General features: G+C 40.2%; 2 protein-coding genes across 2 annotated transcripts; one reads left to right on the top strand and one right to left on the bottom strand.

Annotated features, from left to right (window-relative positions):
• Nucleotides 1-2,354: 2,354 nt before the first annotated feature.
• LOC128738183 (HIG1 domain family member 2A, mitochondrial) lies at nucleotides 2,355-3,114 on the top strand. Its single transcript, XM_053833119.1, has 2 exons — nucleotides 2,355-2,536; nucleotides 2,604-3,114. The coding sequence occupies exon 2, from the start codon at nucleotides 2,608-2,610 to the stop codon at nucleotides 2,938-2,940; it is 333 nt and encodes a 110-aa protein (XP_053689094.1). The 5' UTR covers nucleotides 2,355-2,536; nucleotides 2,604-2,607; the 3' UTR covers nucleotides 2,941-3,114.
• LOC128746128 (uncharacterized) lies at nucleotides 3,055-21,696 on the bottom strand. The gene is made up of 2 exons (XM_053843177.1): nucleotides 21,375-21,696; nucleotides 3,055-3,443 (listed from the first exon to the last, which is right to left on the bottom strand). Exons 1-2 carry the CDS (start codon nucleotides 21,694-21,696, stop codon nucleotides 3,055-3,057), a joined length of 711 nt encoding a protein of 236 aa, XP_053699152.1.
• Nucleotides 21,697-25,012: the final 3,316 nt, after the last annotated feature.

The raw sequence follows: 25,012 nt of genomic DNA, 5'->3' as shown, positions 1-25,012 counted from the left end.
CAAGTTTTAGAAAAGACGTTTAATCCCACGGCTTTGCTTTAGCCGGTAACTCTGCGGCACAAACAGACATAACTCTTGGAAGCAAAATCAACAAAAATTATCGTACCTCACATTTTGCCTGAACACTAGCACCATCTATGATCGACATTCCCAAATATCAAATAGCTAATAGCAACATGAGTATCCCTCGAAGTTGCAAGTATTTTTTATGGGGAATTCCCCTTCTTTCGTCAAAAAGCGCCACTTTGACCAAAACGGAGACATTCCCAACTAAGCCCAAATTTGAAATGACGGTTTAATCAGTACGAAGAATGGAAAACGAGTGTTATGTCTGTTTGTCTGTGTCTGCGGGTTGCACAGGCTGTATTTATTCCACCCCATCGACATCTCTATAACGAGCTGCAGTGAACGTCAGCGACAGCATGTCCTGGGCTCAAAATTTGACAGCGAGCCCAAATCAGACTGCTGGTAGTTAAGTGAAACGCAATGCTGACATGCCATCTCATTTTCGCACACACGAGATGTTGGCAGCGAAAACATAGTTGCCTGCCGATGGGGTGATTTATTCCAACACCTGCAGCTCCTGCGGCATCCTCAGCAATTGCAAAATGAATGTGAATTATATTTAAACACGACTGATTATTTGATAAAAGGGATCCGTTTATTTATACGATTTACACTGTTCCGCAAGCATCGACACCGGGCAATTGTTTTTGCCATTTTGGTAAACGTAAACACACCTTTGACATTTGCAGCTCGAAAGTGCTGGTTTCTGTATCGGAGATGATTGGGCACAGTAGCGCCAATACTTGTCTAGAGGTATTGTGCATCGGTATTGATCGATGGATTCCGAGGGGAGTTCAGGTACTGTTTCAAACGTTCCAAAGGTAAAAAATGACTAAATTGGCAACACAGTTCGTAATGTTTTATCGCCATAACTGGCAACACATGCTCATGCTCATTGCGTTTCTGTCGCAACCTTAACCGTGACTTCGTGTTAATCATACAAAAGCATTAAACAAATTGTTTTCGAATACGAACGTTATTGCTTTGTTATTGCTTGTTTGGATAATGAAGGATAAACTACGCTTTATTCACTATGAAATTTCGGCAAACCGGCGTTGAAAATACAAATTCATTTCATGCTGAAGTTCATTCCGTTTCTTCTGATAGAACGGTAATTCCTAGGTTTATTTACTTTGCTCGATTGGTTCCAATAATGAAACAGCGATGATGACACAATTTGACATTTTATCTGTCAAAAGCTAAAAACGACCCTTTTTACGACCGTTCAGAAACACGACTGTTTTAACCGTCGTGTCCAGTACGGGAATGCGTGCACAATATGAGATCTGTTGAATGCGCACACAATATAAACTCAGAGATGAGAATTTGCTAAGGCTGTGAACCATTTCGCGAAATTTTTAACTTTTTGGTTAAAATTTGACAGTTCGATGGTTTTCCGAAAATAACCCTGCTCGGGAGCATGGTTAGTTTTAACCAAGTTCTGAGAGCCAATGCGATATGCACAGGTGAGGAAGAGAGCTTCGACAAGTTTCGCTGATTTTTCGATAGATTTGTTTTACATTGGTATGGATGCTTATCGCATTACAAATTTGTTCAAACAACCCGGATTGAAATGAGATGAATTTTATCTATCAAAAAAAGCAAATGAACATGAAAAATTCCTCCGATTTTAACTCGGACAGAAAAAACAATATTTTCATCCTCACCTTATATGTTCTCATTGAGCAAAAAAAAACTATCAATCCGTCAAATATGAAATGGTTCACATTCTGAACTGATTTTAACCACTCAAGGAGAAATAACCATCGAACTGTCAAATTTTAACCAAAAAGTTAAAAATTTCGCGAAATGGTTCACAGCCAAGGGGTCGGACACTCAGCACATAGTGCCCCGGCACTGCAGAGATAGCAAACGGCACACCTCTAAAGCCTTATAAAAATAACATTTATAGGGCTTTACACACCTCCGGTTCAATTTTACATATGAAATGGGAGCACTGCCAGTTGTCAAAATCATCTCGCACGGTTGCCAGATCTATCAGATTTTAACGAATTTAACAAATCTTCCAGTTCGGCACTTTCGGTACAGCACCGGCACAGTTCGGTTCGTTTCAAGTCGCCTAACATAAAAACGGCTGTGCCGAGTGACCGACCCCTTGTTCACAGCCTAAATTACGCAGAGTTTTGAGCTGTTCCATTTTGTTTGCAAATGAGTCATTTTTGCGTCGGATTCGGCGTCGGATTTGCATTAAAAATCACTCATTTTTGTGTTTGATTTTATAAGCGTGTAATGTTTACATATTTTGACGTTTCTTTTAAATGCAAATGCGAGTGCAAGTGCAACGCAGTTGCAGTTCGACATTATTCAATTATTATTTTTGATTCACTTGGTTTAAAACTTTTTCACTTCTGCGCCTTAGGAAATACCGGAAAAAGATAATGCGGAGTAGTATATAAGAACATAACAGAATTAAAATATTACTACTTTCGTTATCCTGAAAAATAACCAGGTAAGCACCGTAACTTTTTCACCATCTGATGAATGGCGTAACTGAGTTCCGATATCATACCGGGTAGCACTATGTCCAATACACAAACGGCAACCGCTCCAAGCGTTAAGCAGCAAGCCGAACTGGAATGGATCCAAATGCGAGCGGACTACGCGGACATTCATGCCGAAACGACGCGGGAAAAAATGGAACGCAAGATTCGTGAAAACCCACTCGTACCCATTGGGTGCGCGGCTACGCTAGGCGCTCTAAGCTTTGGGTTGTGGAACTTCCGTCAAGGGAAAACAAAAATGTCCCAATATATGATGCGGGCTCGAATTTTGGCGCAAGGATTTACCGTTGTGGCTCTGATTGTTGGCGTAGGAATGACTTATACCAAGAAGAAGGACGAAGAGAAAAAGTAAAGTGTTGCAGGCATGACTCAGCAAATTGCTTTTTTGTAAGGAATCTTGTGTGATTGTGCTTATTAGTGTTGCAAATACATGTTAGTTGATTTAACCAGGACAAACTTTATTTTCCTAATCGAGTTTCTTTTTAACGTCGTCAATTTCATCGTAAACGTCGGTTGAACCCGGTTCGCTATTGAAACCATCGCCGTCTTCCGGTTTAAGAAAGGTGAAACCATCCTGTCCCATACGCATGCATTCGAAATGAAGTACGACAACCGGAAAGCGCCAAACTCGTGCCTCGATGTCCATACAGGCATGCAGGTTTTGTCGGGGAGTGTAGATGTCGAACAGACGCAAGCACAGGTCGGCATTAATTGGTATGTAGGGAATCGGCACCGGAAGGCAGACTGGCGGTGGATTTTTAGCTGATATTTTACCTGTGAAGATGCTGCTCCGGTTCATGAGCACTTCGACGTTGACGGCGAAATCGTACGGTTCGTAGGCCAGGTTGGTGCAAACTATTTGTATAACAGAAAAGAAGTGGTGTATCAAACAAATCACAATTATAATTATAATAAGGGACTGCTGGAAAATTCAATCGAAATACTAAGAACATTTTTGAAACTGGTCAAATATGTGCTAAACTAAAACCATACTTACACCTTGATCAGAATTCTAAACTGACATTTTGATCAGAAACCGCATTCAAGTTGTTCAATTAGATTATATTCAGAGTTCAGAGGTTTTGTTTTAGTATCTGTTGACATATAGGATCATTTCAAAATTATCCTGAATTTTGTGGGGCAGTCCCGAATTTGGATGACTTGTCCGGGATGGTCAAGCGTCCGAGAAAACTTAACATAACCGAGAAAACATAACTTTTTTATCGTGCCAGTTGAATGAGTTGAGATAAGTTCTAGGAGCTTTTTGAGAAATTCTCTATTTACAAATTATTGTTCAAAAAGCTGCACATTGCCTGAAATTAAATAAAAAAAAACTATTCTACTGTGTATATTTATTCGCGACAGATACGTATTTTGCCTACGACTTGCAGACTGTTTTTGAATTATAGTCTGTTTTTCGAAGTGAAGTCCTTTTTTTTCCTTTTTTTCGGGTTATCCAACTGGTCGCTTAATAGCGTATAAAACTCTGCGCTGGGCCCTTTTGTGTTGTCAACAAAGTGTCAGGGAGACCTCAAACATCAATTCTACCTGACGAGACAGGCACTGGCGCCCACTAAAACACAGGTAGAGCCCCAAGCATAGCCGTCACGTCTATACCCGCAGGCGGAGGCGTTTCGGCCCTGCGCGGACTCCACGAACTGACTCTAAGATCTCTCTGCCAAAGGCCGGAATGTCATATTTTAAATATAATGATGATGATGACGATGATGATGATAATGATGATGATGACGATGATGATGATAATGATGATGATGAGAAGAAAAATAATAGATCGAATTTGTAAATGTGCTTTGGACTTTTTGTACCACTCGAGTTGCAATATGTGGTATAGTGAAGAAGTGGAGAATTCGTCAGCCCCGCCTGACACTGGTCTTCAACCGCGCGCACGCTTTAAGTTTCCCAACACAAACAACCACAAATGAACCAATAGATAAGACAAATTTCGGAGCAACTCGGATCAACTTATCAGGGCAAATTTAATCTTTCATCCCCTTAGCATTCACAATGCATTCCCACGATACAAAGTAAATTGAGCGCAGCACAAGCTGGACGTTCGCGGTAGTCGACAGAAGCTTCAAAATATAGAGACTCGCCCGCCGAGACCAAAGTGCTGTAAAGCTCTGGGCTTAAACGTCTCTTTAAGACTCGACCCCTTCCCATAGACAGAGCCCGCGGGCAGCCATCAGAGCTCAGGACAGCCACGGGGCCAGTGCAAAAATCCTACTCTATCTAGCAGCACCGCCTAGCCGAAACTTGAACACGCGACACGAATTGACCTAATTTTCCCATCTGCTACCTAAGAAGTGCTATTACCCGTAATCATTACAGAGTGGTCCCTCGGCATCCAATCGGATCTGGTATCCCGCTTACATCCCCTTACTAACCCCCCAAGTAACCAAAAGTTCCGATAAAAGGGGATTTTTTGGTTTAATCAGCCAACGAGATGATCATGGATAGAATTCTATTCAGCTTCATTTTTAAGTAATTAACCGTACTATCAAGTTCGTATATAATGATTAGACTTCAAAGGAAATGCAAAGCAACTTCCAAACAGAACTAGAAAGTTTCCAAAAAGTTCACTTAAGTTGCTTTATAGCACACTGTTCAGCTAAAATGAAAACTTCAAAAATCTTAAAAAAAAAATTAAAAAATGGGGAAGGGGGGTGTTTCTACTTTTTCCTGTTTTGTGTATTTATTTATATTCATGATATTTCTCTTAACTTGATTTATTTCGGTTATTAATGATAACAACGCCAATATTAAAGTTTAATTATTTAATTGAAAGAACATGCCGAAGAATATTACTGTGTTGTTTTTATAAATATACTAGCTGACCCGACAAACTTCGTATTGCCACAAATTAACCTGTGTTGTACATAAATCATGAATCTCGGATGATCTTTGTCACTATCTCGAGTTTTGCAAGCCCCCCAATGGGCGGCGCTTCCGACGGCGGGTCACCGGCAACACTCGCGACCGGCTCGTCCTGAATGATCTAGTGTTACTATAGATAGTTTTTGTGGTCTTGTTATTGATTAATGTTTTATGGAAGAGTCTCGAATTTCTCAAGTTGGATTAGTTTTTGAGTTTCGCAAAAATTTCTGTTTTATTTGTATGAGAGTCCATATCTCCCTACCACAGGGGTGAGAGGTCGGTCTCTAACTATCATAAAATAAATTCAAGACTGAAAAATCTCCTACATGCTAAATTTGGTTCCATTTGCTTGATTAGTACTCAAATTATAAGGAAATTTGTATTTCATTTGTATGGGAGCCCCCCTCTTAAAAGGGAAAGGGGTCGTAATACACCACAGAAAAAAAATTCTGCCATCTAAAACTCTCACATGCCAAATTTGGTTCCATTTGCTTGATTAGTTCTAAAGTTATGAGCAAATTTGTATTTCGTTTGAATGGGAGCCCCCCCCCCTCCTAAAAAGGTAAGAAGTCCTAATTCATAATGGGAAAAATGGTTGCCTCCAAAAACACCCACATGCCAAATATGGTTCCATTTGCTTGATTAGTTCTCGAATTATGAGGAAATTTGTATGGAAGCCCCCCCCTCTTAAAGGGGAGAGGAGTTACAATTCCCCTTATAAAGAGGGAGGGGTCTCAATTTACCATAGAATAAATTCTTGTCACCGAAAACACCCACATGCCAAATTTGGTTCTATTTGCTTGATTAGTTCTCGAGTTATGAGGAAATTTGTATTTCATTTGTATAGGAGCCCCCCCTCCTAAAGTGGGGAGAGGTTCTTATTCATCATAGAAAAAATTCTTGCCTCCAAAAACACCTACATGCCAAATTTGGTTCCATTTGCTGGATTAGCTCTCGAGTTATAAGGAAATCTGTATTTCGTTTGTATAGGAGCCCCCCCCCCACTTAAAGTGGGGAGGGGTCCCAATTCATCATAGAAAAAAATTTTGTCTCCAAAAACACACACATGCCAAATTTGGTTCCATTTGCTTGATTAGTTCTCGAGTTATGAGGAAATTGGTATTTCATTTGTACAGGAGCCCCCACTCTTAAAGTGAGGAGGGGTCCTAATTCAACATAGAAAATTTTCTTGCCCTCGAAAACTTTCACATGCCAAATTTGGTTCCATTTGCTTGATTAGTTCTCGAGTTATGAGGAAATTTGTATGGAAACCCCCCCTCTTAAAGGGGAGAGGAGTTATAATTCCCCTTATAAAGAGGGGAGGGGTCTCAAATTACCCTAGAATAAATTCTTGTCACCGAAAACACCCACATGCCAAATTTGGTTCTAATCAAGCAATAGTTCTCGAGTTATGCAGAAATTTGTGTTTCATTTGTATGGGAGCCCCCCCTCTTAGTGGGGGGAGGGGTCTCTAACCATCACTAAAACCTTTCCTGGCCCCAAAAACCTCTACATGCAAATTTTCACGCCGATTGGTTCAGTAGTTTTTGATTCTATAAGGAACACAGGACAGACAGACAGACAGACAGACAGACAGTCAGACAGACAGACAGAAATCCTTCTTTATAGGTATAGATTTGTATTTCATTGGTGTAGAAGCCCCCTCTGTTAAAGTGTGGAAGGGTCCTAATTCACCATAGAAAATGTTTTTGCCTCCAAAAACCTCCACATGCCAAATTTGGTTCTATTTGCTTGATTAGTTCTCGAGTTATGAGGAAATTTGTATTTCATTTGTATAGGAGCCCCCCCTACTAAAGTGAGGAGAGGTCCTAATTCATCATAGAAAAAAATCTTGCCTCCAAAAACACCTACATGCCAAAGTTTGTTCCATTTGCTTGATTAGTTCTCGAGTTATGAGGAAATTTATATTTAGCTTATATAAGAGCTTCCCCCTCCTAAAGTGGGGAGGTGTCCCAATTCATCATAAAAAATATTCTTGTCTTCGAAAACCTTCACATGCCAAATTTGGTTCCATTTGCTTGATTAGTTCTCGAGTTATGAGGAAATTTGTATTTCGCTTGTATAGGAGCCCCCCCTCCTAAAGTAGGGAGGGGTCCCAATTCGTCATAGAAAAAATTTTGGTCTCCAAAAACACACACATGCCAAATTTGGTTCTCTTTGCTTGATTAGTTCTCGAGTTATGAGGAAATTTGTATTTCGTTTGTATAGGAGCCCCCCCTCCTAAAGTGGGGAGGGGTCCCAATTCGTCATAGAAAAAATTTTGGTCTCCAAAAACACACACATGCCAAATTTGGTTCCATTTGCTTGATTAGTTCTCGAGTTATGAGGAAATTTGTATTTCATTTGTACAGGAGCCCCCCCTCTTAAAGTGGGGAGGGGCCTAATTCATCATAGAAAATATTCTTGCCTTCGAAAACCTTCACATGCCAAATTTGGTTCCATTTGCTTGATTAGTTCTCGAGTTATGAGGAAATTTGTATTTCGCTTGTATATGAGCCCCCCCTCCTAAAGTAGGGAGGGGTCCCAATTCATCATAGAAAATATTCTTGCCTTCGAAAACCTTCACATGCCAAATTTGGTTCCATTTGCTTGATTAGTTCTCGAGTTATGAGGAAATTTGTATTTCGCTTGTATAGGAGCCCCCCCTCCTAAAGTGGGGAGGGGTCCCAATTCATCATAGAAAAAATTTTGGTCTCCAAAAACACACACATGCCAAATTTGGTTCCATTTGCTTGATTAGTTCTCGAGTTATGAGGAAATTTGTATGGAAGCCCCCCCTCTTAAAGGGGAGAGGAGTTATAATTCCCCTTATAAAGAGGGGAGGGGTCTCAAATTACCCTAGAATAAATTCTTGTCACCGAAAACACCCACATGCCAAATTTGGTTCTATTTGCTTGATTAGTTCTCGAGTTATGCAGAAATTTGTGTTTCATTTGTATGGGAGCCCCCCCTCTTAGTGGGGGGAGGGGTCTCTAACCATCACTAAAACCTTCCCTGGCCCCAAAAACCTCTACATGCAAATTTTCACGCCGATTGGTTCAGTAGTTTTCGATTCTATAAGGAACAAAATACAGACAGACAGACAGACAGACAGACAGACAGACAGACAGACAGACAGACAGACAGACAGACAGACAGAAATCCTTCTTTATAGGTATAGATTTATAGTTTTGCAACCTACCACACACAACACACCACACCACAACCTTTGAGGATTTGAACTCGAGTACTCTTTTCGGTAACCTAGATGCATACCTCTGCTCCGCTGCTGAAATATGCTATCTGCATCGATTTTACTCGATGTGCTAATTTCTCATTTACAAGCCCGAAACGAACCAAAAACAACTCTTTGGCAAAATTCACGTCACTTGTAGCGTCACAGATGGCGCAATGCATCGGGATATGCTTGCAACGCGGAACGCTCGGGTTCAATTCCAGCAGCGGTATGTGACGGTTTTAAGTTTTTTGTATTGTGCATTTGTATAAAAATTCTCGTTAGGTCCGCTGTTTAACTGGCAACTTCGCATTTCTCCGACGTCAGTTTTTTTTTTATTTTTTCGCAACACTTCTGCAGAACTGTCAAGTATCAAGATGTAGATGAGAAACAGAAAATTTAATCCGCTTTTAGCATAGCTGAGGAATTGAATAATGATAATGAGGAATTGAATAATGATTATTCGGGATGGCGATTCATTGGTTCTACAAAGCGTTGGTCTGCTGACTGGAGGAAATACGATGAAAAAATAAAACGACGCGAAATGCAGGAACTTAAAGAATTCAAAGCGTGGCGAAATCGGAAGAAGCGCTCTCAACGTCAACTACGTGCTACTATGAACAACAACTACATCAACAACAACAACAACAGGAGTCACAATCATAACAGAGGATCAAATAACTATAACAGTAATAATAACCGGACTAATAACAACCGTAGAAATATTAACAACAACAACAACAACCGCAGAAATATTAACAACAACAACAATAACAACAACAACAACAACAACAACAACAACAACAACAGCAACAACAATTACAACAGGAATAACAACAACAATTACAACATAAATTACAACCACAACAATTACAACAGAAATAATAACAACAGCAACAGGAATAACAATAACAGCAATAGGAATAACAACTACAGGAATAACAACTACAGGAATAACAACAACATCAACAGGAATAATTACAACAACAACAGGAATAACAGCTATATTTCTTTCGATCATCCACAACACAATAACATCAGCAATCATCGAAATCATCTTCCCCCGGATAGAGTACTACTTGCGGCTGCTAGACATCACTTTTCTGGACCACCTTTGAGACCTGCAATTCAATTTCAGCGTGGAGAAACGCTCAACCCTTACACAACAAATGATGAACCGCAACGACCGATGGCATCTAATTCTTCTGCTACACATTGTATGGCTTGCCTGCAGCAACACTCGTGTTTTTGATGAAATAAGTCATAGTTCGGTAAATATGTTTGATAACCACGCTACTATTAATACTCATTCCAAACATTGCTTGGAAAATATACAAAATAATTTAATCATTGAAACCCCATCAACTTCTTCGCTTAATTATTCTACGGTAACTGAAGTTTCGGTATACTGCCAAAATCTAAACCGCATGCGAAGTGCTCACAAAATTAATGAAATTCAAAAGAATATCTTATGTTGCTCCTTTTCTATAATTCTTGTAACCGAAACTAGTTGGGATGATAGTGTACATAGCGAGGAAGTTTTTGGTAATAGATATAATGTCTATAGAAATGATCGTAACTATCATTTGTCTGAAATGAAATCAGGTGGCGGTGTATTAATTGCTATTCTATCAGAGCTAGACTCAGACATCATAATCACTCCATCATTTACCGAATTTGAACATGTATGGGCGAAAGCACGAATAGCTGGTGAGACACATGTCTTTGCGTCCGTCTATTTTCCTCCAAACAATGCACGTAAAGAAAACTATGAAAAGTTTTTTGAAGTCGCGGAAAATGTCTTATCTGAGCTCTCTCCTGAAATAAAGCTTCACATATACGGAGATTTCAACCAACGCAATCTTGACTTCATTACAGACATTGACAACGAGAGCATTCTTCTCCCAGTCGTTGGTGAAAACGAAACCTTGCAATTAATATTTGACAAATCTGCCAACTTGGGCCTTTATCAGATTAATCACATAAAGAATAGACAAGATTGCTACTTAGACTTATTGTTTACTAACATAGGCGAAGACTTCTGCGTAACTGAATCGCAAACTCCATTATGGAAAAACGAGGTATTTCATACCGCCATCGAATATTCGTTATTTATACATGAAAATCTGCGACCCTACGAGTGCGAATATGAAAAAGTATCGGACTTTCAGTCCGCAAATTATGGGAACATAAAACAAAGGCTTCACAATATTAATTGGCAACATGTATTTCGAAACGAAAACACTGTAGAAATGGCTGTCGAAGCCTTCTATAAGCTCATATTTGAAATATTAAAAGACGAAGTGCCTATGAAACAAAGAAGACGTCAGGCTCATTCAAAGCATCCTATATGGTACAACAGTCAAATAAAAAATATAAAAAATCGCAAGCAAAAGGCACATAAAGCATACAAAAACCATAACAATGACAATAACTTAGCAAATTATCTTGATCTCTGTGATCAACTAAACCAAGCAATAAATGTTGCCTTTGAAGAGTATATACAAAAAACCGAGCGTGAGATAAAATCAAAACCAAAAAACTTTTTCAACTATGTAAAATCAAAATTAAAATCAGAAAACTTTCCATCTAGAATGCATTTGGACGAAAAAACCACAGATAACATAGAAGAAATTTGCTACCTTTTTGCCACTTTCTTCCGAGATATCTATGGTACATTCACAGAAGAGGATCGCGATTACGGCTATTTTACACATTTTCCAGAATCCTCAAATGACGTAAACGTTAGACAAATTAGTGTATTAGAAATATTAGACGCCTTAGAAACATTAGATTCCTCCAAAGGCCCCGGACCAGACGGTTTACCTCCAGCATTCATAAGAAAACTAGCAACAGAGCTAGCTACTCCACTATTCTGGCTTTTTAATATGTCCCTTCAATCTGGAATTTTCCCAAACATCTGGAAAAGATCTTTCTTAGTGCCTGTGTTCAAAGCTGGTAAGAAATCTGATATCCGTAATTACAGGGGTATTGCAATTATCTCTTGTATTCCAAAACTTTTTGAAGCAATTGTCAATAAGAAGGTATTCTCGCAAATAAAAAATAGAATTACTCATACACAACATGGTTTCTACAAAGGACGCTCAACCACAACAAATTTACTCGAGTTTGTTAACTTTTCGCTTAACGCAATGGACAATGGAAACTACGTTGAAGCCTTATATACCGACTTTAGTAAAGCCTTTGATCGCATTGATATACCAATGCTTCTCTTCAAAATGCAAAAAATAGGTATACATCAAGAACTTTTAATATGGATCGAATCATATCTCACGTACCGCCAGCAAATTGTTAAATTTAAAGGAAAAACATCTAACCCCATTCAAGTCACTTCTGGAGTCCCTCAAGGGTCTCATTTAGGACCGCTATTGTTTATTTTATTCGTTAATGACATCTCATTCGTTCTCAAGAATATAAAAATCCTTATTTACGCCGACGATATGAAATTATACTTAGAAATAAAAAATGAGACAGATGTCAACACATTTTGTAACGAAATTCAAATTTTTCATAAGTGGTGTAAGAAGAGCTTACTTCAACTAAACGTGAACAAATGTAAATTAATTAAATTCAGTAGGAAACGAAATACACCTATAACCAACATCTCCCTTGGAGATCAAATGATAGAAAATTGTGAACGAATTAGAGATTTGGGAGTTATTCTAGACTCAAAATTAACGTTTATAGATCACTATAATACAATTACTTGTAAAGCAAGCAACATGCTCTCTTTCATAAAACGCTTTAGCTTTAATTTTCGAGACCCATACACATTAAAAACACTTTACATTTACTACGTTCGTTCAATTCTTGAGTACTGTAGCGTGGTATGGTCTCCGTTTGCCAATGCACACATAAATAGAATAGAATCAATACAAAAACAATTCTTGTTGTACGCACTCCGTAATTTAAATTGGACGAGCCTTCCTCTTCCGTCATATGACGACCGCTGCAAGCTTATAAATATCGAAACATTAAAGGCGCGTCGTGAATTTGCAATGGTCTCATTTGTTAATGACATAGTCTCACAACGTATTGACTCTGCCGAACTCTTATCTAAATTAAATTTTTACGCACCTACTAGAAATTTACGTGTTCGTACACTGTTTGCCACGGATCATTATCGAACTAATTATGCTAAATTCGGGCCCATAAATCAAATGATGGTGCTATACAACCAACATTGTAATTTTATTGACTTCACAATTAAAAAAACCAAATTGAAGCAATATTTTAGAACAATAAGTAATTCAAGTCAATAACAACAGAAAACTAGCAGAAACGAGCAAACATAAATAGAATATGTAATCGATTGATAACATTAGGTTAAGCTTGTATCACGGTCTACACACGATTGACTGCAAATAAATAAATAAATTTAAACCCGGAACCCGGTATAATTTTCGCAGTTTTCGTGACTGTTTTTTTCATTTAACTATGAAGTAGAAAAGTAAGTGATATAAAGATTACACGCAAATAAATCAAACTAAATTATTCAGTTACAGAAAACGTTCTCTGATAAGTGCTATTAGTGCAAGAGGACCTGAAGGACTCACCCATAAATGGGAAAATAACCACGACGAGGAACAACCTGCTCCATCACACGAAAAAAAGACTACGTTTATGCATTTACAACAACTTTCTATCAACAATTTCTCAAGAGCCAGTTTTATCCAAAAGAATCGACCAAAATTACGAAGATACTATCACTACAATCAATTTACTGTGGAATATTGCAATGGCACACATTGAACGGCAAATGATATCAATGACATTTGCAAAGATTCAGAAAATGTAAAATTCTTAGTAAACTATTTAATACGTTACATGATACTTTAAAAAATGTATTACTTAAAAGATTTTCTCATTGCTAGAATTTTGGAAGGATAGATATAAAAAACCGTTCGCTCTAATAGTCAATATTAGGTTGTAAGTAGTAATACATTTTATTTATCCTCAAAACTGTGATAGAATTTGTACACATTTAATCTGCTATGTGCTCTTTCGGCGGATGAGTTGCATGATAGTCTGCGCGAACGGAAAGATGTAGATCATCAAAAAATTAAAACTGAAACTTAATCTATTCCATAGTTTTGAAATAACGTATTCTACATGAAGAAAATAGAAATTATTGCGGGTTGTGATACCAAACTTTTAATTTAATTTGAATTGTTTAATTCTTTTCAATAAATTAACTTTAATGATTGTTATAAAATCATCTCGTTTTATTTAAATCTAAGTTGGTTATGTATTTTGTTGCAGGTTTTTGACATAAATGCACAAATACTCCCAAGATTACTTTTCCATCTATGCCATATCACTTTTCGTGGAACAAGTTATGTTTGGCAAACAGAAAAGGCTTTTTAAGAGCTTCGGGCACGGTCTATATTTCACGGACGAATCTCGTTTCTTCCTGTCAAACTTGTCCTTCCTTTTGTACAATGTTAATAATACGTTTGCTTCATCCAGAAACAATATGGATTTCCGGTAAAAGAGTTCATCAAACCACAGTCTCATGTTAACACCGAACTTCTGGTAAACTTGGAATTGCATTTAAACTTTGTTTTCGTTTGTATATTTCACTATGTGGTTATTTCGCTTTCCAACGGCCTTGGATCGAGATGGATTTTCTGCAGGCAGACACGAGCAACTTCACTCCTAAAAATTCCCAAAAATTAATAACTGTTGAGCGTTTCGTTAACAGTATTGTATGGCAAGTTGATAAAGTACCATGTATGGAACGATGGGCATAGCATATCGTTGGTAAAAAACAATCGGCGTAAAAAAATAAATTTTACTTTCACAGCAATTCAATCATAGCCACCAAAATGAACGTGTTGTTTTGACATTTTATTAGTTTTTGAAAAAGTTTCCTTAGAAGCTGCTTAGTTCGGTTAATTACTTACAAGTGAAGCTGCTTAGAAAGCTATAGATCTATAGACATAAAGCTTGCTAACATTACTTAGACACCATTATCCGAACTCTTAGTTACTTTCAAGTTGCATGTTAAACTTTCAAGCTGCATGTTGAACTTTCAAGTTCCTACAAATATTAACGGTACTTTATTGAGAATGAAGTTCGGTTTACAAATGCGGCGTCTTGTTGTTCAGCGAGAAAGTTCAGCGGAACTAAATTTGAACCAAATATGAACTTCCAAGTTCGTTCCTTAAGTGAAACTCGAACTTTTGGTTGCTTGGGCCTAAGCCTCCGACCAACTGAATCAATCCGACATTTTTCGGAGATATTTGTGACAGTTGTTATAAACAGGGATGAATCCCAGAAAACTTCATCTATTGTCAGAGATCCCCATACTGCATACTGATCCCCATACAACGCAACAATCACATTTGGTAAATTTTTACCCCGAGTCCCACTTGAAATCACAAAAGTATTTTGATATATACCCACATTCAGAAGTAAACGTGACCGCTGTTCATTTACTGATTAGTTAAAAAGCCCTACACCACGACAAGGTTCAGTTTTATCGTAGGGGTATTTTGCCTACGACTTGCAGACTGTTTTTGAATTATAGTCTGTTTTTCGAAGTGAAGTCGTAGACAAAATACGTATCTGTCGCGAACATAGTAGAATTTAATTGGAAAATTTTCTTTTTATGTAATTTCAGGTTTCGTATTCTACTAAGACGCTCCAAAAACTTTAGTCAACTATACATTTGCATTTGCATCATATATTTGTTATATAGGTAGGGTTTATTTCTAATTCCCGTCATCGTAAGGAAAGTCACTCTAATTTCTTAGGTGGATTTAATGAATACTCTAAAAGCGCTGCTGCTGATTTGACTCAAACACACTTACCTTCCGATCCGTGCCCTTTAAATTCACTAAAAGCAATAAATAAAGCATTTGATTGAAATTACGCAACTGACTTTGTTTCTTAAATTCGTCGTACCGTTTTAAAATCCGTCCATCAAAATTTTTCATCGTCCGAACTAAAAATCACAACAATGTTTACGAAGCTAACGCGCATGTATTCGTGTAGGACGGCATGGCAAATGTTATTCTGCAAGATTTCTGCAGGTCAGGCAAGTTTTCCTGGCTGTAGAATAACGACAATGCCTTGCGTGAGTTATTTGCATTTATGAATGACGGAAATTAAGACGATTAGTCGACATTTTCTTCTTCGTCGCACGAAAAAACGTAGAAAATTTGGCTGGTAGGACTTCTTTAATGATAAAAAGCATTTAAATAGATCTCATTAGCTCACTTTGATTGATCGCGTAAGATAAATAACAAACTAAAATATTAGGGAATAACTAGTTTTGCATTGTGTGTCATAAAATGCTGATATTTTTCAATAATTTGTGTTGGATAGGAATAGACAATTGCGACGAAGCAGCAATAACATATGTATATTGATTATACTATTTCAATACGATAAGTTCCGATTAAACGCGATCAGCTTCATACAACTTTGCGCTGAAAATCGTACGTTTGTCAGTCACTAGCATTATAAACGATAGAATATCAACTTGTGCGCGCTTCATTAGGCTTTATTTATTGTCAATTGCAAGGAAAATTGTCCAATCAATACGTGCGCAATCGCTCATTAAAGTGTTATTTTAGCTTAAATCGTTTTGGTCTCTTCGGCGCACTTATTGCTTGGAAGATAACGAAAAAGTGCGCCGAAGATACCGAAGCGATTTAATGTAAAATAGCACTTTTATGAGCAATATCGCACTTTGGATGGTACAATTTTCCTTGCAAATGACAATACGATTCCGAATTTGTTAAGAGATATTAGTGATAATTTTCGTACATTGATATACGAGTTGGTGCTGGCTGGGTGGTCTTCAGTTCCACATGCAGCCAGTGCTCGCCAGATCTCGCTCCACCTGGTCTCGGTAAGTCGCTCTCTGTGCCAGAAATTCCATAGCTCTTATCAGGTCACAATATCATATCATATGCGGCTTTTAAATCAATCAACATGTGATGCGTGAGGACTCGGAAGTCGTGATTCGTGGCACTTCTGGCGGATCTGCCGGAAAGTGAAGATTTGGTCCGTTGTAGACCGACCCCCACGAAACCGGCCTGATAACTTCCCATGAGCTGTTAGCTATTAGCGACAGTCGATGGAAGATAATTTGGGAAAGCACTTTGTAGGCGGCATTCAGAATAGTAATCGCTCGATAATTCTCACGATCCAGCTTATCACCTTTCTTATAAATAGGACAAATCACCCCGTATTTCCACTCCTTCGGCAGTCGTTCCGTATCTCAAATCTAGAATATTAATTGATGCAAACAGCTGGCCAACTTGTCTGGGACAATTTTGATAAGTTCCGCTCCAATGCCATCATTTCTTGCTGCTTTGTTGTTCTTCAGCCACTGGATGGCTACTTTAACTTCGCTTATCGATGGGGGTGGCACATTTCCGTTGTTGGCTACACCAATAAAGTTACTTTCTGCACAATCATGGTCTTCTGCCTGCACGCCATTTAGGTGCTCATCGTAGTGCTGCTTCCACCTTTCGATCACCGCACGGTCTTCTGTCAAAATACCTGGCGGCACAAAACCCTTGCGAGATTCGTTGAGTCTTTGACAGAACTTCCGTGTGTCGTGAAAGCGATACCGCTGCTCGAGCTTTTCGCACTCCTTATGCCCTTATACTCCTGGTGGCACTTCTTCTCCTGGAAGAGTCGGGTTTGCTGTGTCCGCTTCTGTTTATCGCTCCACATTCTGACGGGAGGCTCTTCGCAGCATTAGTACCCGCGCTACGTTCTTCTAATCCAATATATGCTGGTGTTTCTCATTAAACCATTCGTTACGTCGACTGTGTCACACAGCCTAAGATGTTCTTCGCTACGCTGTCAATGGTATTTCCACGGCACTCTAACAGTCCTCAAGAGGGGCTTCATTCAGCTCGCCCTTTTCGGCAGAGCGGTTTCGAGAGACAACGCGTAGCTTTCGGTGACATCCGGGTGCTTCAGTCGCGTTAGATTATACCGTGGCGGGAGCCGGTATCGTATATTGTTTACAACAGATAGTTTTTGACATATCTTAACCATCACTACGTAGTGGTCTGAATCAATATTAGCGGCACGATAGGTTTGACGTCGATAATGTCTGAAAAATGGCGACCATCTATCACAAAGTGGTCGATTTGCGTTTATGTTTGGTTGGGTCATCTTCAGGTCTACCGATGGTGGAGGTTATGCTGGAAAAAGATATTACGTATGGTCATGTTCTTGGAAGTGGCGAAGTCGACAAGTCTTCCCGTTTTTATTCGTTTGCGGGATTGCGATCACCGATTTAAATTCCTCCTGACCAACCAAGTAAAAATAAATGTGTCAAACCCCAGTAATATAGGGCGGGAACATGCTCCAGAGAAAAAACGTTTATTTTCCATGATCAGTGTATTGACGGTGATGAACTGGAAGTGCTTGATGAGATTGAATACTTGGTAAACGGCTGGATAATGCGGAATATAGACCCCATAGTGGTGGGCCTCTTATCCAGCAACTCCGATTCCGACCTCCTCGTGGTACCAGCAGGAATACGAGCAACCTTAGCGGAGATCGGGTAACCAACCCCGGTGGAAACTAAGGTCGTATACTAACCGGGAAGGAGGTATAGTGTGCCTCTGTACTATAAGATGGCAGCCCCATCGCGAGACTCGGTAGTGTTGCCCCAGTACGGCTACACACCTAAATTTAAAAAAAAACTTACGAAATTCAAGCAAATTCGGAGCGGAATATTCGGCATCGACCAAGGCGACGGAACAAGGACGACGAATGGAGACTCGGTACTTGGAACTGCATATGGCTAAATTTCGCGGATTGCGAGCGGATGCTAATTGAACAGATTGAACCCCGCAAACTCGGCATCGTAGCTCTACCGGAAATCTGTCGCAAAGGAGAGAAGGTACGAGGCGCAAGACACTGTTGAAAATATATTACTTTTCCCTTTGGAAATATTTTTTCAACCTTTATATATTTACCGTTCCCACCAATAATATAACCTAAAGCCCTATAAAGTTACACATTTATAGGACTTTAATAGGGCCTAATATATTAATATTTTATAATATTATGAAATGTTTTGCCCCTCGAGAAGGTATGGAAGATCCGTGGCGGAAAGGCCCAGTTTTACCAGAGCGGTGGCGCTACCAACGAACTGGGAACGGGCTTTGTAGTGTTGGGCGGAATGCAGGACGTGATAGATTGGAAGGCGATCAACGAGAGAATGTGTGTATTGAGGATAAAAGGCCGTTTCTTCAATTATAGCGAGGTGGACGACAGATGGAAGCAGTTCTTCGATGAACACCTTAATGGCGAAGTCGCAGAAGGAGGCGGAACGGAAATAACCTGGGAGCGCCCAATGAAGATAGTAATGTCCTAGCGCCTGAAATCAAACGAGAAATCGGGCTGCTGAAGACCGATAAAGCCGCTGGGAAGGACCGCCTACCGGCAGAGCTTTATACACATGGCGGAGAAACGCTAGCAAAGGCTCTAGCTGGGTTATTTCGAGGATCTGGGAGGAGGAAAAGCTGCCGGAGGAATGGATGGAAGGAGTGGTTCATCCCTTCTACAAAAAGGGTGAACGGCTAGACTGCTGCAACTATCGTGGTATTACGCTGGTAAACGCAAGGTACTCTCCCAGATCCTGTTACGCCGGTTGTCACCGATAGCACAAGGTTTCGTAGGGCATTATCAGGCGGGTTTCGGGGAGGCTCGTGCAACTACGGACCAAATTTTTACTATCCGACAGATCTTGCAGAAATGTCGGGAGTACAACGTGCCCACGCATCACATCTTTTTTGATTTCTAAGCAGCATACGATACAGTCGATCGAGACAAGCTATGCACGAACACGGTTTTCCGGACAAACTGACGCGACTGATCAGAGCTACATTGGATCGAGTGATGTGTTTCGTACGCATCTCTGGGACACTCTTGAGTCCTTTCGAGACGCGGCGAAGGTTGAGACAAGGTAACGGTTTATCCTGCATGCTTTTCAACATCGCTCTTGAGGGGGTGATCCGACGAGCGGGCATCGAAACGAGGGGCACGATTTTTACCAAGGCTAGCCAACTTCTAGGCTTTGCAGATGACTTCGATATCATAGCCAGGAACTTTGCGACGGCGGAGGCAATCTACGCCAGACTGAAAGCGGACTCTTGGAGAATTGAGCTAAAAATAAATGCGTCGAAGACCAAATACATGAAAGGAAGAGGCTCAAAGGTAACAAACGCGCGCCTCCCACGGACGGTAACCGTTGACGGTGACGACCTAGAAGTGGTAGAGGAGTTCGCGTATTTGGGATCGCTGGTGACCGCGGACAACAACACTAGTAAGGAGATCCAGCGGCGCATCCAAGCGGGAAATCGGGCCTACTTTGCCTTTCGTAAAACGCTACGATCAGGAAGCGTACGCCGCCGCACGAAGCTAACAATGTACAAAACTCTTATTAGACCGGTAGTTCTTTATGGACTTGAAGCCGAGACGCTGCTTACGGAGGACATACGCGCCCTTGCCGTGTTCGAGCGGAAGTGCTGCGGACGATATTTGGCGGAGTACAAACTGAAAGTGGACAGTGGCGGAGGCGTATGAATCACGAGCTACAGGCACTGCTTGGGGAGACTCCCATCGTACATCTAGCGAAAGTTGCGAGACTACGATGGGTCGACCACGTCGCGAGGATACCGGACGACAGTGCGACGGAAATATTCCTCTTCAACAACCCCACCGGCACCAGGAAAAGGAGGCCCCACGTGCACGATGGCTCAACCAGGTCGAAAGCGATTTGCGACTTCTGAGACGACTAGGAAATTGGCGACGAGTGGCTCAAGACCGAGTTGAATGGATTCGATCTCTGATTACAGCTTGGTTCGACCCATGCACCTTCCAGCATTGGACAAAAGATAGGAGTCACAACGACAACTTGTTAAGCATAGCTACCTACTACCCCCCCCCCCCTTCCTTTCCACCCTTCGCCTTCATTCCCGAAAAAAATCCTTCTTCATTACTTTCCCTTACCGTCCCTTCATCAATTGTAGAATCATCGTTTCAAAAAAATATTAATTTTTGTTTCCTTATCTTTTCAGGTATTCAGGTATTCTATTTAGACGCTCAAATAAACAATGGTTAAGATTATTTATTTTCTGTATAAAAGTTGTTGAAACGAGATTAAATGAGCATTGTGAACTATTTAAACTAGTTATTTGAAAGTGCGAAGCAATCTGTAGTTTTCATTGTAACCAGACTGAATTACCAGACTTAGATGTTTAAAAGCCGTCTAAAGGTTTTTTATACGCAACAATCAAACCGTTATCCAAACAATGGTTTGATTTGATATTGCCCCTTTTATGATTATTTAGACTACTGTGATAATCATTTAATGCAACATATTGCATTTTTCATTGTTAATCTGAGCCTAGAGTGGCTTTTAGTTTAATCAACTTATGAGTTTGATTTCTTTTTCCTTTTTGCCCTTCTTTTTCACTTCATTTTCCTTGAGCGAAATCGTGTGCGAGATTCGACTGTGATAATCGTGAAATCGGACTAGTCTAAATAGGGGCAAATGTCGCAATACAAATCGCCTTGAGAATTTCAGCCAGAAATTGTTACGTAGGATGTGTTTTATGTCGGTGCTAACCGTAGTAACTATATAAACTTACAATGTCGATTAAAGTTCAACTGGTCGATTTTCATTCCCATGCAGCATCCGCACAGTAGTTCTTGACAATAGCAAGTGTTTCCGTTTCCTTCCGGTGAGTCTAGTCTCGTTCCGTCTTTCACGACCACGGTAGATGAGTTTCCAAATGTAACCACCGGGTACACGAACGGTTTGTTATTCCGCAAATCGTAAAGGCTGATAACGAACTTTTTGCTCTCCTGACGTACACCCGGTGGTAATCCAACAGTAATGGTCGCCTCCGCTGTCCATCCAGCACTGATTAACAACAACATTCCAACCAAACTACGCCCCGTATCGCACATCTTATGACCCGTTGAGCAACGCGATGCATCTAAGACTGTTTAGCAAGGTAGTTTTGCGTGGAGTAAGTCAGGACACGTAGATTGGTAGACGATTGCGATTGCGGGCTAATTTATGCAAAAACAAAACTGCGATGCGGGAAGTCTAAAAAAAGTTCGTTTTTGAGCTACCATAAACTGTCCCGCTGGGTTTACATCACAGCATCAGGAACACTGACACTGAGTCGAACATCAATCAAACCTTTTGACGAACCTCGATCGTCATTATCGCTCGTCGTGGGCCAGGTGATATAGATGAAAAAAGCGAGCTTTGTTCGAATCGAAGAGTCACGTTTGGCAATTTGCATAATTATCGCGCGTATGTTTTGGCGAAGAAAGCAAGCCCAAGGAACCGAAAGGAAAGATTTGATGAAAACGACTATGTAGGTATATTGACATTCATGAATTGTCTTTGGCAATGAAACCAATAGTTTCTGTGAAGTTAAAGAGTATGCCGTTGGAGGGGACATAAATTGAAAGCTGAATGCATCTAATATGCGATTCGTCTGCCTAATAAATCGGTCACCTATTTTTTCAGCAACGCTTAACCTATTGCCACAGACAAACAGACATAACACTCTTCTTCCATTCTTCGTACCGATTAAACCGTCATTTCAAATTTGGGCTTAATTGGGAATGTCTCCGTTTTAGTCAAAGTGGCGCTTTATGACGAAAGAAGGGGAATTCTCCATAAAAAATACTTGCTACTTCGAGGGAAACTCCTGTTGCTATTTGATATTTGGGAATGTCTATCATACATGGTCCTGGTTGATTTTTCTTCCAAGAGTAATGTCTGTCTGTCTGTGCTATTGCTAAACATATAAATTGGAATAAATTACACAAGTAAATAAACAAGTCCCATTATATAGTGAGCAGAGTTTATTATCGAAAAATAAATAAATCATTTATTGAACGAATAAATCCAAGTTCAAGAACACAGTGAGGATTTTTTTTGCAAAAGTTAGTTTATCTCAAAATCTTCCAATTGCCGCTGGGCTAGAGTTAATAATTCGATGTCCAAAGAAAGACTTTTTTTTAATAATTTTATTGGTGCATTTGAGACCTTACAATGTTGCAGCTTCCTCTTTTAACCATCAACACAGAGAACAGATAAATCTATTGAAAACTAGGACCGTTTTACACATTCCAACGTAGGCCGGTAAGAAAACCTTGAAGTGAAACGGACCTTCGTAGAAACAACTAACTTGGCAAGACTGAGAACGAGCGTCTTGAAAACACCTCCGTCTAAACGAGTGATTAAATCTTCTGGAAAGTGCGCAGTGGCTGGAGGTAATAGATTTCAGACGAAACCCGGATAATGATCGGATAGCCAAGAAAGGCGAAAGCCAGTATCGAACGGAAATCAACTAGAGCGGCTAAAACAACACCCAGGTTGTAAAAGTATTGCAGATGTGACAAGAGAGTTTTCTGGGTAAATTTCCTAGCTTCGAACAAGTCTTTCGAGTCTCAAGCGTCCCGGGCAACAAAAGCGCCTGACTTTGACTTTTAACATATTTGCTCACAACTGTTTTGCTCCAGGTTGGACCTGGCAGTACGAACAAAGCATCGAGCGTACTTGTTTGTGCTGTTTTCGCCATGGCTGCTGCAAATCAATTGATAACGCTGTCAAGTCCCAAGAGCAATCGCATGAAAGATCTCTAAAATTAGTCCGTTTTTTAATGCATACGTTATACGCGTGGTTAGACCACGTGGAGCGAGATCTGGCAAAGAGTAGGGTAACCAACCTACTTTGGACCCCATCAGCAGCTGTACATAATTTGGACACTTCCATTTGATTTTGCTGTAAGTGTCCAAATTATGTACAGCTGCTGAAGGGGTCCAAAATGCGTTGGTTACCCTACACGGTAACCCAGGAATTGAAGAGCGAGCCCACGACCGAGTAAGTTGGAGAAACTTTATTCATCAGACTATGCTTTAGGATGGCAAGCTAACTAAGTAAGTAAGTAAGTAATCACTTCACTGTGTGGAACGATAATTTTTGTTGACTTTTCTTCCAAGAGTTATGTCTGTTTGTCTGTGGTTTTACGTTGCATAAAAAGCGCACCTTTTGTGTGCACAAACTCATTAAGTCAGCAGCTTTGGTAGGCGACGCATCGGCAGGCAGCTTCAAGTCACATCCGTGGCATCGTTTTGAAGGTTGTTATTTGAAACATATTGTGTGCCCTTCGGTGCGCCTCGTCATTCAGCCAGCGGCTTTGGTAGAAGACACAGCGCAGACAGCTTTCGAGTCACATCCGTGGCTTCATTCATTCGACGTGGTGACTTGGCCAGCAGTTGGGCATGGCGGAAGGCTCAGGTTCTTCTACAGAAGAACACGTCTACGACACTCCGTAGCTACTAGACCAAACACTGAATGTGATCTTCTACCAAAATGTGGCGGTATGAATTCTCGCATCACTGACTATCGTATAACCACAGCAGGTTTCGCAACATGGCCACATCGCGGCGCGCGAGTGTAGCTTCGAGTTTTCAGTATAAAACCAAACAAATGTAAAAACCCTACAGCATAAAACCCTGCAAATTTTGGTCCTATTCTACAACCGTTGTTACTTTGGCAATTGCTTCTACATTTTGAATCGTGAAAAACGATTGTTTCCGCTTTTGACGTTTAAATTGGCTCCCGATTTTCTATCCACCGCACCAACCTATATTAGGTATATAGGTTTTAACTGTAGAATTGAAAGGTTTATAGAAAAAAACGAAGGTATAACAAATGGAAAAACTTCGCAAGCGTAACAAACCGGGTGGGACTGTGAGAGTTATTCCTATGCTGGTCACTCAAAATAATTTTCACGTCGAAATTACGGGAAAAGTTATGTGAATATTTTCCATCCATCTTTTCCCGTACTATTTACGTGAATTTAACATAGTTTGCATTAGTGTGGGTGCTTACTTACTTTACTTTACTTTTTCGGCGACAATCCGCTTATCGAATCAATGCCGAATTCAGGAGCCGTCTCCACATTACTCGGTCTTGGGCTGTCACTCTCCAGTCGCCCCTAACACCCGCTGAAGAATTGATCGCAAGATCTTACGCTCGAAAACGCCAAGAGCTCGTCGGTCGCTCTCGTTCAACGTCCACGCTTCGTTGCCGGGAGAATTAACGTCTTATAGAGCGCGAGTTTTGTACGGAGTTGTAGGCTACGGGACCTCAGCTGGCTACGTAATCCGTAGAAGGCCCTGTTGGCAGCCGCTATCCGCCTTTTTACTTCACGGCTCACATCGTTGTCACATGTCACTAACGTACCAAGGTAAACAA

Source organism: Sabethes cyaneus, chromosome 1 (assembly GCF_943734655.1).
Source record: "Sabethes cyaneus chromosome 1, idSabCyanKW18_F2, whole genome shotgun sequence".
NCBI lineage: Eukaryota > Metazoa > Arthropoda > Insecta > Diptera > Culicidae > Sabethes > Sabethes cyaneus.
The sequence above is the reverse complement of the archived record's forward strand: the minus strand, read 5'-3'. Positions and strand labels throughout refer to the sequence as shown.